This window comes from Balaenoptera physalus (assembly GCF_965194825.1).
Source record: "Balaenoptera physalus genome assembly, chromosome: 2".
NCBI lineage: Eukaryota > Metazoa > Chordata > Mammalia > Artiodactyla > Balaenopteridae > Balaenoptera > Balaenoptera physalus.
This window is the reverse complement of record NC_138883.1, coordinates 156,321,194-156,337,693: the sequence shown is the minus strand read 5'-3', so window position 1 is coordinate 156,337,693 and position 16,500 is coordinate 156,321,194. Positions and strand designations below refer to the sequence as shown.

The window sequence follows — 16,500 nt, the reverse complement described above, 5'->3', positions numbered from 1 at the left end:
GAGGACCGCCACTGCCTGTCCTTTAAAACATGGCAGCTGAACGGGAGCTCACTATGGGCTGATCAGGGACTAAAGTTTTCTAAAAATCACGATGGCCCTTTACTCTAGACTGTGAGCCATTCTCATCCCCCTCACCAGCTTCCATCGTGGGCCTGAGAAGCCCACGGGCTTTAAGCAGACAGGCCTAGGTCATGTCACAGCTTGTCCACAAGTCACCGTACCTCCCTGCGCAGTTTTCTCAACTCAGGAACAGGAGCAACGGTCTCCCCGCCTCAGAGCTGTCGGCCAGGCCTGGCAAGGACCAAGTGTACTCACTCATTAAATACCAAGTGTGTGCTGATGTCATTTACCATCTGGGTTAGTTCACTCAATCGCCAATGTTAGCTCAAATAAAACAATTCATCAGCCAACAGAAGAAAAACGGGGGTGGGGTGGGGCGCTCCATTATAGAAGTATGCGCTTTCCATTATAAACAGATCCCAATTATCCCTGGGTTGATCATCAGCGTTACTGGTTATTGTAAAGAAACTGGACTGTCCGAGTCCATGTATCTTAAATGACACAAACTAGTCTTCACTCAGTGTTTCCTATGAGAAGGCAGAAGAGAAAGCCTTTTAAGCCAAAATATTCTTAGAGCACGTATAAAACTATTGTTTTTAAACACAGGGAAAGCATACTTTATAATGATGCGGTCTCTTCCCGGTGTCGAATGGGAGGACGGAGAGAGGGAAGGAAGCAGAGGGTCAGAGGTTAGGAGAGCCTGGTGAGTAACTAAGAAGTGGCAGAGCTGAGACCAAAAACCAGGTCAGTCTGACTGCCAAAGCCCAGGCTCTTCAAGGCCCAGTACTGGGCCTTTTTATCTACAGTCTGTGATGTCATCATTTTGGGGTAAAACTCTACCAGGTCTTCTCAGATCATACTCCAATAAGAGCATAAAGACATATTTCCAAGTTCGACAGATGGATTTTGGCTTGTCTTCTATACAAGGTTATATGAACCTTCAATTCCACTAACATAAACGAGACATTTTCTTATTTATATTTTTACTGAAAATACCACAAGTAAAAAGAGCCATGGTTTGCAGGCTTCCCAGGTGGCGCAGTGGTTGAGAGTCTGCCTGCCAATGCAGGGGACACGGGTTTGAGCCCTGGTCTGGGAGGATCCCACATGCCACGGAGCAACTGGGCCCGTGAGCCACAATTACTGAGCCTGCGCGTCTGGAGCTTGTGCTCCGCAGCAGGAGAGGCCGCGATAGTGAGAGGCCCGCGCACCGCGATGAAGATGAAGAGTGGCCCCCACTTGCCGTAACTGGAGAAAGCCCTTGCACAGAAACGAAGACCCCACACAGCCATAAATAAATTAATTAATAAAAAAAAAAAACCAACTGATTTAAAGAGCTATAGAAACAAAAAAAAAAATGCAAAAAAATTGAAGAAAATAAATGACATATTTAAAAAAAAAAAAAAAAAGAGCCATGGTTTGAAATAAAGTCATGTAATACATACACTGACACAAACACAAACACAAAATTATAATAAAAATGTAAACTGCTCTGAAATTTTCTATTAGGTTTATCACAGCTAAAGCTATTATGGTCAAGTTTGTGACCGTTGAACACGTTGCTCTTCGTATGTTTTCCATAAAAATTTACTTGGGTTCTACTTGAAACAGATGAAAGACCAGACTGCTAACCCTGACCGATGCGTATTACTGCCCATAAAGGGGAGTTAGAAGACTGTGCACAAACCGCCATACTCTGGATCATTACCACTACTAGAAAAACGATTTTTCCTTCGGAGGGTGCATCACTGAGCCCGGTGCCATAAATTATTTCACTTAATCCATTTTTAATTTAACTGTAGGAAAGGAGTGTGGGTAAGAACATTAGTTATAGCAGCTGATGGCCTGGGTTGAAAATGCGGTTCCCGCTCAACCACTTATTGGGTGTGTGATCCTGGGCAAGTTTATTCATCTCTCTAAGCCTCAGATTCTTATCTTAAAGTGACAATAATTACAGTATCTACCTGATAGAGTTGTGATAAGGAACTAAACTTGTATATGGTGTTTAGCATACAGTAAATACTCAATAAATGTTAACTATTACTGTCTTCAGTTTTTTAAAAAGTGTTATTATCATATCCCACTTTAAAGACGAAATGCCGGGAAATTCCTTGGCGGTCCAGTGGTTAAGACTCCATGCTTCCTCTGCAGGGGGTGCGGGTTCGATCCCTGGTCGGGGCACATCGCGCATGCCGCACAGTGCGGCCAAAAAGATAAAATAAAATAAAATGAAAAATAAAGATGAAATGCCTACGGATTAAGGAACTAAAACACCTGCCTCAGATCTGCCTGATTCCAAAGTCCAAGGCTCCTTCTATCTACCATGCAGATTCCCGTTTAATTAATGGGATCTTTATTGGTTCTTGTATTGATAAAAGTGGGTATGACTGGTAAAAACTTTATAGGCAGGTAAAGTAAATATGGGGAGGTTTTTCTTTTAATTAAAAAACAATGGGGCTTCCCTGGTGGCGCAGTGGTTGAGAATCTGCCTGCCAATGCAGGGGACACGGGTTCGAGCCCTGATCTGGGAAGATCCCACATGCCGTGGAGCAACTAGGCCCGTGAGCCACAACTACTGAGCCTGCACGTCTGGAGCCTGTGCTCCGCAACAAGAGAGGCTGCAATAGTGAGAGGCTCGCGCACCGTGATGAAGAGTGGCCCCCGCTTGCCGCAACTACAGAAAGCCCTCGCACAGAAACGAAGACCCAACACAGCCAAAAATAAAATAAATTAAAAAACAACAACAACAACAAAACAATGCCCTTGCTTGCTGATCCAGGTCAATGTCCATGACCGTTGCTTCTGTGAGCTGGTGAGGAGGAGCAGGAGGAAGGAAACTATGGCCCTCGGCCTTCTGACTGTGGACTTTTTCTTGGGGCAGCTTATGTATGCCTTGTTTTGATTTACTCTTGTTGTCTTCTGTGCGTATGTAAGAAAATTCTTAGATCATAGGCAACCCAATTTCAGGTCTATTTTCATTTACTCATATGGCTTGATACTTAGGGGGATTAAGTGGGGTTGAAAAAAGAGAAGTCCTGTTTAAGTTAATATCTCAATTTCTACTCCTTGTCAATGGCATCCCACGGGTTACACTAGATTTACCCTTTCCTAGCTGTGCAAAGGGCTAAAATTTAAAAGAATGCCCAGGAAGCAGACATAATTTTTCAACACTGGAACCACAGCCGACTCACCCTGTCACACACAGGTCAGTCACCAGGGTCCAATGAAGCAGCCGCCTCTATTCAGGTTTCTGTGTTTTAGTGGTTGATTCAAAATGGAATAGTAACACTCGCCATCACCATCACCGCCTTCTCCACTTATTCAGCATTTACTTATGTGCCGGAAATGGCACTAAGCAGGTCTCAGATGTTATCTCATTTAATCCTCACCTAAGCCACTTGCCCAAGTTCACAGGGCTGAAAAAGTCAGGATGGGAACTCAGGTTTAACTCCAGAGACAATAATGTTTATTATTTTTAAAGCCCTGATGGCTGACTTTTGTAAGTTTTTATCTTTAAAAACTGATCCATAACCATCAAAACTGATACAAGGACTTGTATTCCTCTGTTAGGTGAAATCTGTGTGACTCATAACTGACCCTTTGCCTCTAGCCAAGATGGTCTGAGAGACATGTCCTTCCCAAAGTCAGGTAGGTGCTGAGAAAAAGCATGGGCCGCTGTTACCAGCTAACCTGATGGGCTTTACTGAAGCTCACAGTGGCCTCTGAAACACCTCTACTGACTTTCCAGAGGTGAGATGGTGATGAAAGCAACAGTACTCTGATGTGCTGAGGGCTCATTTGGCAAGTTATTAGGCACCCGATGGGTAAGCGGCTAATCGCTGCCGGGCAGGATCACCAGCCATAAACATTTCAAAACGGGAAGTAAGTCTGTGTGTAAGTGACCTGGCTCGTGCTGGTTGTGTGAGCTTCATCTTGGACAAGTCACTCAGGCTGTTTCTCATCCATAAAGGTTGATAATAATACCTGCTGGACCTGTGTCACGGGTGTGTCGGGGGAGAAACTAAGGTACGTGGAAGTGCTTTAAAATCTTCCAGGTACCATGGAAAAATAACACAATGATAAAGTGATTTCAAAAATGGAAAAAAGAGTTGGATTTCTGTGTCTTGTTAACTTGCTGATGTTCAGTTATTAATATCAGAATTTCCATTCTACTGCCTTATATTTTAGAATAATAGCCAAGGGGGACAGAGAAAGAAAAAAGTTAGGCAGAAAAATGTGAGAGGGTAGTTAGCTCGTCAGCTAAACTAATCTTCCCAGTTAAGTCTGAAATGGAAAACATTGCAAAAGTATGGATAATGGAGCTGCTGTAGGTCAAATACAGCATATTTTATCATGTGGAAAAAATTACTAGGTATGATTTTGTAGCCACCCTCAAAGAGGAATGCTTCCAGAGGGCAGGGAAAGGCTACCTGAGGATCTGTACGTATGGCACCAGACACTTAGACACTTTTTAAGAAAGTTTAAAAGAAATTTCTCCATCAACAAGTCAACCACTATAACCCAAAGAACTGTGGACAGAGAGCAAAGCTATAAAAGCAGAGGTCGCATCTTGTGCCCAAAGGATCGAAGTCTTGGCTGCTACAAAGTGCATGATGCACATCAGTTTCTTTGGCTATATTCTATGGAAGCCGGATTTACTTACATGGGAAAACACTTAGAATTAGTTTCTACCCACCAACCAGGCTGCCAGATGAGCCAGATACTCAGAGACATGTCCTAATCTTATTAAAGCAGAAAAGAGGGACTTCCCTGGTGGTGCAGTGGTTAAGAATCCGCCTGCCAACATAGGGGACACGGGTTCGATCCCTGGTCTGGGAAGATCCCACATGCCGCGGAGCAACTAAGCCTGTGCGCCACAACTACTGAGCCTGCGCTCTAGAGCCTGCGAGCCACAACTCCTGAGCCCGCGTTCCACAGCTACTGAAGCCCGCATGCCTAGACCCCGTGCTCCGCAACAAGAGAAGCCACTGCAATGAGAAGCCCGCGCACTGCAACGAAGAGTAGCCCCCGCTTGCAGCAACTAGAGAAAGCCCGCATGCAGGCGCAAATAAAATAAATTAATTAATTAATTAATTTTAAAAAATCCTGTAAAAAAAAAATAAAGCAGAAAATAGAAGGATAAGAGATGCTACAGAAAGTAGAAGACAGGCATAACCTTAAATACTTGCAAAAATGGCTCACCAAACAAAACTGAGTCAGTGAGCAAGGACTCCAGGGGCCTTGCGGTCCTCTTAGGACAGCGCCATGGTTTTACCTGCTCTTAGAAAACTGGGTGCTGCCTTTTCCGGGTATCTAATATTTGGGTACAAATTAGTATGCTGCAGACTTGATAATTACAAAAATATTATTCACAGTTGAAGATTACAGATCTTTTCAAACTGCCAGAGATTAGTGTGGTTAACAGAGAGTTGATGGTCTGTGATTAGATTGCTCTTGGCCTATGAATTTTTAACGTTTTCCAGTGTATTGGGGGGTTGATGGCAAGTTTATGGGTTTGAGAATTAAAATTAAATTTTGCAAACGCATTACAAACGTGTTTCCAGTTAAGCTGTGGGTGATTTACATCCGAAAAAGACAGACAATTGCTGGCTTTGTTCACCTGCACTTTCAACAGAACTTGGATCAGACAGGGCCCCCAAGGATAAAGTGCTTACTTTCTCATGCTTGTGTTTCTCCTTCTCTTTCTCCCTCTTCTCTCTCTCTCGCTTCTCCTTCTCCCTCTCCTTCTCCTTCTTCTCCTTCTCCTTCTCTCTCTCTTTCTTTTTCTTCTTCTCCTTTTTGTCCTTTTTCCTTTCTTTCTCCTTGGGCTTCTCTTTCTCTTCGAACAGCTTCTCGGGAAGCATGGGTGTCAAGGAGGGCAGCATGGCTGGCATCCTCACGGCCGCTGCGGGGCTGAACAGGGGCAGCGCCATGTCCTTGGGGGGCAGGACCAGGGGGGCTGGGGCAGCCTTCAGCTTCTCTTCTCGGCCTTTCTCTTTCGCTTTCTCTTTGTCCCGCTTCTCTTTATCCTTTTTGCCTTTTTCTCTATCTTTCTTCTTGTCTTTGTGCTTCTCCTTTTCCTTTCTCACCATTCCATCTTTCAATCTTGCTTTTGGATCCACATCTTCAAACTCTTTTATCTTAAACTTGTAGGGATCTGCCTCTCCGTCTTTGAGAAAGTCCTTCCAGGGATACTTGGCTTCCCTGCTGGTCTCCTTCCCTTTCTCCTTCTCTTTGCTTCTCTCCTTGCTTTTGTCTCTGTCCCTCTCCTTATCTCTCTGCTTCTCTTTCTTTTTCATCTTCGTCTTCATTTCCTTTTTCAGCTTCTTTTTGACGTCCGTGGAGGCCGGCACTTTGGGTTTCTCCTCATATACCTTGTGCAGCGGCTCAGGGGTGGGAGGAGAGACTGAAGGGGAGGAGATGTAAGGGAAGCTGGGGGGTACGCTGGGAGGGGTCCCCATCTTGGCTTTCCGGACCACCTCGTCGATGGATGCGTCCATCGTCCAGGAATTGTCAGAACTTGAAGTTCCGCCTGAAAGAGGGAGAGGGGTGGACCCGGACTTGGGGAAGTTGCTGGAGGAAGTGGAAGCTTTTGGGGTAGTACATTCTGAACCTGAAATCCTCTTAGGACTGGTAAAAATGTCTCCTTCTGACTCGGATCCAGAAGAAAACTCGAAAGGGTCTGGCTCCCGTTCAGCACAAGCCCGTGCAATCACGGCATCAATAGAGTCGTCGATGGTCTTATCAGTCACGACGGCCTTTTTCGGCTGATTCTCATGGTTCAGTTTCCCAGCATCGGGGGCTGTTTGTATTTGTTTCACCTGAATGGTCTCTTTACTAATTTTTTCACTTATTGTAGCTGAAGGAGTCCTGTTAGGGGTGTCGGGTCTGATGGGTACTTGGGGAATGTGAGTGATGACCTTGGGACTCTTGGGGCTTTTGGGGCTCTTCGAACGTCCGGGAGACTTCTTTTCTTTGGATATGGTTTTTGGAGACCGAATAGGACTTCCGACCATTGCTGGTGACGGAGTCATTTTGGGTGATTTAGTCTTCTGCCCTGGAGAACTGGTTTTAGTCTTTGTTTTAGGTGTAAACGACCTTGCTTCCAACGGTTTTGCGGTTGGCAGCTGTGATTTTGCCACTGGAGCTAACATTGGCGGCTCTGGTGACGGAGGAGCTAGGTCTGTGCTGTCCTGGACGTGGACGGGGGACAGCATTGGTGGGATCTTCTGTGGGTTTATTGAGCTGAGTGGCTCTCGAGCCTCCAGTAACACCACGTCCAGGGCGTCCCCTTTAGTGCTTAGCAGGCGTGGCCGCTTCATCGTGGGCATTTCTTCAGCTTCTGGACTGTCCAGCGGTCTCTTACCCAAGAAGTTCTCATCATTGATAATTTCCTCCTCTTCCAGTTCATCATCTTCTTCCAAGGGAACCTGCATGGCTTCTGCTGATGTGCCCCCATCGGTGGGCACCTGCTCTTCTTCTTCTTCTGGTAAAGGCAGAAAAATGAAGTGTTATTAGAATATACATATATATAAAACCTAAGAAATAAAAACAATGCTTCAAACATGATTTCTAAGAAAGAAAGGAAATTATTGACCGTTGTTAGAGAGTAAAGTGGTAAGTTTTCTAGAACCTTCCAAACTTGCATGTTGTCGTGCTTTGAAGAGTGACAACCAGTGACAGGAGATATACAAACCGTTTTCCTTTCTAGTGGTGTGGCCCTAAATGCAGGATCTGGACTTTGCTAAGGATTTCCTGTTTGCCCTCTGCTTCCTTAATTAATTCTTTTCCTAACTTGACTAAATACTGCCTTTCTGTTTTCCCCCTCCTCTTACGTACACGTGTGTACACACACACACACACACACACACCTACCTCTAAAAACCAAGAGATGGGGGACTTCCCCGGTGGTCTAGTGGTATAGAATCCACCTTCCAATGCAGGGGATGCGGGTTCGATCCCTGGTCAGGGAACTAAGATCCACACGCCGCACAGCAACTAAGCCCACGTGCCACTATTACTGAGCTCGCGTGTCTCAGTGAGAGAGCCCACGTGCTGCAAACTACAGAGCCCACGCGCGCTGGAGCCCACACTCCTCAACTAGAGAGAGAAAAGCCTCACACCACAACCAGAGAGACGCCCGTGTGCTGCAACAAAGAGACCACACGCCGTAATGAAAGATCCTGCATGCCTCAACGAAGATCCCGTGTGCCGTAAGACCTGACGCAGCCAAAAAAATAAGGAAAATAAATAAATAAATTTAAAAAAATAAGTATTTTAAAGAATCAAGAGATGGGTTATTATATGACTACTTTCCTCAGAAATGACAGAAAAGAATACTTTTTTAAAAGAACCTTCATAACATATTTTAATTCTTGGAGTTTGGAAAATGTAAATCTCCAACCTGGACACAATTCATACGCTATTTATGTCTTCTATTCCGCTGGCTTGAGGACAGCCACTTTGAGAAGCAGTGTGGTGACATGAAGGACACATCGGCTTGGCATTAGAAAGACGGTGTTTCAGAAGGCGTTCAGGCATCGCAAAGCAACAGGCTTAAGGCAATCTCTTAACCTCCTTGAGGCTGTCTTCTGACCTCTCAAAAGGGGCTAACGTTACTTGCCCTGCCCACTTGACTGAGTTGCTGTGGGGTCAGATTATTTCTCTCCACACATATTAACTAAGCATCTACCATGTGTAATGCACAATGATAAAAGCTGAAAGAGCTACAGAATAAGTCAGAAATAAACCACGACCTAAAAGAGCTTACAGTTCAGCAGGAGTCGCCGTGTAGATGTCTAGCACATAGAAAGTGATTAGTACCATAAGAGAGATAAAGTGCCATAGCAGTTCAAAGGAGAAACAGAATACCTCAATGTCAAAGATCTGGGACAGACTTGACTACTCAGGTAGCATTTTGGATATTTGGAGATTGATAATGGTGAAGTACAGGATGTAGGAACAGGTGACACAGAGATGGAGGGGTGCACATAAGAAGTTGTATAAGAACCAGGGAATAATTTGTCTGGAAGGTAGGGTGCAAGATGGGAAATAGGAGAAAGTAAGTTTAGCAAGCTTACATCCAGATCCTAGAAGTTTTGAATTCCAGAAAAACAAACATGATCTTTATTCTAGTGGTAGTTTAGACCTTGTAAAGATTTTTAGACAAGGGACAAAAATGACTGGAGTGTATGTTAGCAAAATTACTCTGGCAGGAACATATATGATGGATGGGAGGTAATGGATCCTAATGGAGAGGTGACAGGTTAGGGGTTATGAAATGATGTAGGGAAGTGACAAGAAGGGTCTGAACTAGAAGAGCGGTATCGAGTAAGAGGCAGATGATATTCTGAAGACAGAATGAACAGAATCTGGTAAGTGATTAGGTATAAGAGTGGAGGAAGGATTCAAACACAGGTTTGAGGCTTTGAGCCCTGGTGAGTGAGAAATGCAGTCATTCATACAAACAGGAAGTAAAGAAATAGAGAAGGAAGATGATTATGAATTAGCTCAATCCTTGAGATACACTAAAGTTCAGAAAACCGGACAGGGTGTTAGAGAAATCTTTGCTGTGCTCAAAGAAATCACAATAATGGATAATGTCAGCAAGGGAGCAATCAGGGTAGTCAGGTTTAGATATTCTAAGGATAAAGAGAAGAGGAGGCACTAGAGAAATCAGGAGATGTCAAAGAGATCAAGGGGGTAACAGTTTTCAAGGGGAGGACTCAGGAACAAAGTCAAACGCTTACGAGGGCAGCGAGAACAAAGGCTCACAGCGGAAGTCCCTCCAACAGGAGCACTAAGGGGGGAAGACGTAATGTTCGTGAAAGCGCTTTGTAAACTACAGAGGACAAGACAAACTGGAGACACAATTATTGCTACCATTACTCGAGAATAATACTGTCATCCATCCAGTCACCTAAGTGAGAAACATCACTCCAGGCTGCTATTGTACTTTCCCCTCTTTCTCCAGATCAGAATTGTGAACTGTTTTCTATTCTGTTTCCTTTCATGTGTTTTCCCCATCACTACTGTTAGCTCAACTCAGCACTGGGTTTCTACGCATCGTGTTAAAGACTGTACTATTTTGCCAGTGTGTAATTCTATCAAATTGGAACTGGCAAGATGACTACCACATAGGCATTTGAACTGCAGGATGTGTGTCACACTGGGCTATGGAAAACTGGACTGTTTTTCCAGCAAATACTTTAGAAAACACACTGGTTCATTTAGAATTTGGAGCTCAAGTACCTCAGAAAAATATTTTAAAAATTAATGGTTGTTGCTTACACTTAAGTGAGAAAAATTTAACATAAAGCTTAATTCAAAGCGGTCTCCACAAGCTAGGAGGGATTACTCCATTTCTGTTATTTTATTTTTATGGTTTCTTTTTTTTTGTTTGTTTATTTCAAGTCCCTGCTGTTAACTTGTATGCCTCTAGAAGCTTTATGTGGTTTAGAGGAATATAAATGAATTATAAAAATAAACTATTACAAGAGCTGATTTTAGGAATACTTAAATATACAAATGTTTATTTTTTTTTTTTTTTAATTTTTTTTATAGCTACTTTTATTTTTATTTATTTATTTATTTTTGGCTGTGCTGGGTCTTCGGTTCGTGCGAGGGCTTTCTCTAGTTGCGGCAAGTGGGGGCCACTCATCGCGGTGCGGGGACCGCTCTTCATCGTGGTGCGCGGGCCTTTCACTATCGCGGCCCCTCCCGTTGCGGGGCACAGGCTCCAGACGCGCAAGCTCAGTAGTTGTGGCTCACGGGCCCAGCTGCTCCGTGGCATGTGGGATCTTCCCAGACCAGGGCTCGAACCCGTGTCCCCTGCATTAGCAGGCAGATTCTCAACCACTGCGCCACCAGGGAAGCCCTATTTTTAATTTACAATTTCTTTACGCTTAAAGATTTTATAAGAAAGCTTCAATTGCAGCATCAAAATTAATCAAAATGAAAAGGGAATTTTGCTGGAAGAGAAAGCCTTAAGCTTTAATAAGAACAGGTGTGAAATGTTTAAAGTGTGAAAATATTTAAAACAATTTTCTGAATTAGAAATTACCTGGTACATTGCAGAGCGCAGAAGTGATGTGCATGTCAGGCATAAAGCATAATAATGAATGGATGCCTGTAGAACAGCTGTCGACTTCCGACTTCCGACTTCCGGAAGACAGCATTAGCATCATCATCACACCTCCCCTCGGTTCCTTTCTGATTCATCCTCTCCTCTCTCCACTCCCACCCCCATCCCCAGGTAACTACTCATCTTTTTATATCTGTCCTTTCTTTGTGCCCTGTACAGTTTTACCACATTTGTATGTAGTGACTTGTTTTTGAACTTCATACACGTGGTATCACACTATAATGTTCTTCAGCTTTTTTGCCCCTAACATTATGTTTCTGAGCATCACCTATGTCCATTCAGGTAGCTGTAGTGCATTCATTTTCACTGTTGTAAAAATGTACCACGCTTATTAATCCATTCTCCGCAGTATTAAAGTTTTCCACTTGAGTGAATATATTTTATTTTTAAAATATTACAAAATGCAAACAAATGAATACAACTGATCTAGCTTATGCTTGCTCAAACACAGACTTAATTGGTGATTTTGCATAACGAGTGTCTGGCTTTCTATTACATGAGTTATTTTAATTCTGTGTTCTAAGAGTTTGGAGTAAGATAAATATGTGATGGCTACTGAATGGTTTATTCTTTACCATCACCCAAACCCCCACCTGAAGGTTAATCTCAGTTTGATTACAGGTGAACAGCAATGAAGTAGTCCTTGTGTGTATGTGTATAATGAGCATGATTCACCAAAAATCTGTAAAATATCCTAAAAATGGTTTTTAGCATTTTCCTATACTTATCCATGAAAACAGTTTTACTATAAAATAGCATATAATTTGGTTAACAGAAGTTTAATATTACAAGATACTTGATCTTTTGACATGTTATTATATAAAGGTGTAAAAAAATAGTATAAAAATTTTTTTGAGTCACAAGCTCTTTCTCATTTAACACAAATACAGACACAAAAATAAAAGCTGTGCTCGAAAGTCAAAAGAGTGATGTTACAATATGAGGAGTATTTTAAAGAGATTTTTTTATTTCCAGAGAACTAAGAACTTACTTTCTACTGTTTAAATATGTTTATTTTTTTAAAGATTTTTTTTTTGATGTGTACCAATTTTAAAGTTTTTATTGAATTTGTTACAATATTGCTTCTGGTTTATGTTTTGGTGTTTTGGCCGCGAGGCATGTGGGATCTTAGCTCCCCGACCAGGGACTGAACCTCCCCCCACTGCACTGGAAGGCAAAGTCTTAACCACTGGACTGCCAGGGAAGTCCCAGGTCCATCTTTTTTTAAAACTTCACAAATACTGAGAGGAGTGGGGGGAGACAATACAAACCCCATTCCAATTTTCCTTCATTAATGACACAAATAAATAATCCACACTCCCTACATTTCCCGGAGGAGTAATGAGCAAAACGCACTTCTTTACCAAACTTATCGAACAAAACCGAAACAAGGCAATATGGTCTGAACACACCAAAAGGATTTTTAGGGGTTAGTTCTGAGCTACTAAAAATATTGACTTAGAATAAAATATCTTTTAAAAAAATCTTTTTAACTAGAATAATAAATGCCTTTAAAGAAACACTATAATCTAAAAAGCTCATGGACATTAGGAAGAAAAGGAAATTGCAAAGGCATGAAAGCTTTTTATCTCATTAACTACACAGATTCATGATCTTAAGCAGAAAATATACTTGTGCTACTGAACTCTGTAGGGACAATAAAATGCTATCTGCATATATTTCACCAAAAATTAAATGTATTTAAAACTAGATTTCCTGTAATTTTTTGGAAATACACATGTAGAAATTAATTTCTAGCAACGATGACATGAACTTTCCTACTGTCTTATTAGTTTATGCACACTGATGTTTTTATAACAGAGATGAAAGGATTCATTTAAAATGCACATTTTTCAAAAAACATCTTTCTATATTAGGTATGTTTATTACAACCAGTTACTTGAAGTGACTCCATACTACTTACATTCATTCATTCACTCCTTACTCATCATTCAAGCATTCGTTCACCTACCAAGTGCCTTGTGAACACCAGTGCAGGGAGCACCATGTTAGATCCTAGGAACGTACAGTCAAATAAGACATGACTTCCTATCCTGAAGAATCAACTACATTTTGTGGCCATCAGTTCAAGTGCTGTGGCAAGGATCGGTACAAGGTACATACGTAGCCACATCCAGGGATATGAGGACAGAAATCCCAAGGTTAACTAGAGAGGAAGTGGATGGAAACTATATTTGGGGTCTGTTACCAGAGCCACAGTTCGACCTAGCACAGCCCATTTACTCTCTCAGACCTAAGTTTTCCCATCTGCAAAATAGAAGTACTGGGGGGTGGGAGGGTGGGAAGGGACAAACTGGGAGATTGGGACTGACATATACACACTACTATATAGAAAATAAATAACTGATAAGAACCTGCTGTATAGTGCAGGGAACTCTACTCAATACTCTGTAATGGCCTATATGGGAAAAGAATCTAAAAAACAAAAAAATGAGTAGATATATGTATATGTATAACTGAATCACTTTGCTGTACACCTGAAACTAACACAACATTGTAAATCAACTATACTCCAATAAAAAATTTAAAAAATAAAAGTAAAAAAAAAATACACACACACACAAGTATTGACATCTGACTCCTGCTTCGAAGAACTGAAAGTCTCTAATATTAGGGCCATCTCCACATGCAGGGTGATGATCTAAAGGGCAGGACAGAGTTCTTTCTGCCCCTAAATATCTCACTGACCACATGCTACAGTGCTTGGCATTCCGACCACTTGATTTATGTCTTGGATAAGGGCAGTATCTTTAAGATGTTGCTGCCAAAATATTTTTAAGACTGTAAAGCTGACACATGAATGATTCTATCTTACTTTTTGAGGTAAGGAGACTCTGAGTAAATGGTACTTCAGTGAATTAATCTGACAGAATGCTGAGGATGGAGAGGGTCTGGAACCCAGGGTGCTGCCTAGAGGCGGAGGCTTGGGTGGGCTGCTGCTGTTGGGGGGCGTGTCTAGGGCAGCTGGAGCATGACAGGCAGACACTGGATGCCTGGGAAATGCAGGAAGAGCAGCAATATTAAAACAACCCATTCCAACATTTTATCTCTTAGTTCCAAATGAGGCCAAAAATTTTTTTCGAATCCCATCTACATGCCCTCATAAAATATTTTAAAAATTGTCCTGTCTATAATGGGACTGAAATTAGACCCTTGAAACACAACTCAACATGTATAAGTGGGTAGGTATTTTCTAAACAAACCTATTTACTTAAAAAAATGAAATGACTAGCAAAGACAAGACAATTAGGCACTGACAATTCATACAGTACAACCAATCAATAACACAATAAATTAATAGCAGAGTGAAGCTGATGTGTTATAAATACCTATATATACACTGACCTGCAGAAAAGCACTATTTCACTAACATTCTGCACAATAAAAAACTAAAATGCTATATAAGCAAGCCAACCTGAAATGACACCTAGTATTATAAATGGCCTAATCTATATGTTAATACTGTTGTATCACATAACTGCAGCAAGGCTAAGATAACAGTATGACTTTGGGGTTTCTATGGCTACATCCTGGGCTGGAGTGCCTGAAAGGGCTGGCTGCTGACACTACACGAGCATTCTGAGTGCTTCTTTTTGGTTACTTACGATATGATTTATGATAACAACAACATCTCCTATTTTCTCTCCTCCTCAGATACAATAAATTGCTATCGTTAATCACCCTTCTTAGTTCAACTATGATTACAATAGCATAATAGGGTCTGGCTATGGTAATATTGTGGATTTTTTAAAAGAAATAAATACAAGGAGATCTCTTCAGACAATGTCAATATCTCTAATATTTTAATCATCTTCCTTTAAGTCTTTCAGAATAAATTCTATTACAACTAAGATTCCATATCCAGGATGTAAGCCCTTTGTGCAAATCAAATTCATGATCGAGCCCCACACATTCACAAATCACTACCACCATGATGTTCTTAAACTCACCACAGCAGTAAGACTGCACATAGGATACGGTTTCTTTTCCAAGACAGACAATGACAGTTGTTTCTCTCTTGTATTGATGAGACTAATCTTACTGCTGTTTTTTCCTCCCCAGAACTAGACAAACTAGGCAAAATAGCCATTCGTCTATCAGAAGGCAAAGCAGTAGAGAAAGAATAAAAACTTTGCCATCATGCAGACATGTGTGACCCGCCTTTGCCAATTACTGGCTGTGTGGTTGCTTAATCTTTCTGAACTTTCCTTTCCTTTTATGCCCATTTGGGTTAACAGCTAGTACTACCTCTCTGGCTTTTGAGTAACAGTAAGAGGAATCCTTTTCCTCCCTGCATCAATGCCCTTTCCACCAGATCTCGGCAAGAGGTGGAGCCTACTTGATTTGGGTGGCCAGGTAACTTGCTTTGGCTGATGGGTCAGAGTTGGCAAATGCGACACAAGCACAGGCTGGAAAACCACGTGCAGACTGGGGCTTGCCCTCCTGCTGCTCATGGGAGACTTGCAACCACCCCAGTGCCCGGGTTAGCCTCCTGGGTGATGAGAAATGCGTGGCTCAGAGCCCCAGTCAAACCGTCAGACGTATGAGTGACGCCATCGATTACTAGCTGATGGCAAATGTCCAACCGAGCCCAGCCAGACCCAGCAAAAGGACTGCACCGCTGAGCCAACCCCAAATGCCAACTCCCAGGATTATGAGCCAGTGAACAGTTGCTGTTTTAAGCTACTAATCTTTGGGGTGGCTTGCTACACAGCAACATGTTAACCATGTGTTCACATGTACAGGTACAGTGGATTCATGTTATTTGGGGTGATTATGTTCTACAAAGGGGCTGCAAACACTCAGTCAGTGAAAACCGCTGCTCCCAAAGGAAATACAAGGTTAGGTTCCTATGAGGCTTTGGTCACAACATTTTCGTCAGCAGATCAATACAGAATCTTGTTTAATGTGTGTTTCTGTTTAAAGACATCTCATTTAATATATACTGTTGATTCATTCACAGTGAACTCATGGCCAACAGTACTGCACGGAGCTGCTCTATTCTTTCCATTAAGGCACATCAAGCCCTCTTGCACCTGGAAACACCGCCAGCGTCACGCTTGGGGGGCACTTTAGATAGCAGAATCACCCAAAAAAGCAAAAAATGCAAAAAGCATGGCAACAAATAGACTGAAAATACACCTGTCGACAGTCTGAGCTGAAATAAGAAGGCAGAGTGTCACTTTGTTTAGACTCAGCTAGAAATGTGCACAACTCAAATTTCCTGCCCCCCTGCGCCTGTCCGTGAATGACTGTGGAAACACCCTGTGTGCACT

General features: G+C 42.3%; 1 protein-coding gene across 2 annotated transcripts in view; it reads right to left on the bottom strand.

The window, feature by feature from the left end:
• Nucleotides 1-16,500, bottom strand: part of TAF3 (TATA-box binding protein associated factor 3) — a gene marked incomplete at its 5' end in the record, with an annotated part of 151,475 nt that overhangs the window by 32,516 nt on the left and 102,459 nt on the right. For both annotated transcript variants that reach the window (XM_082450561.1, XM_082450562.1), the window contains one exon: nucleotides 5,736-7,546. In XM_082450561.1, the coding sequence (XP_082306687.1) occupies nucleotides 5,736-7,546 (1,811 nt within the window). The remainder of the gene's footprint in view (nucleotides 1-5,735; nucleotides 7,547-16,500) is intronic.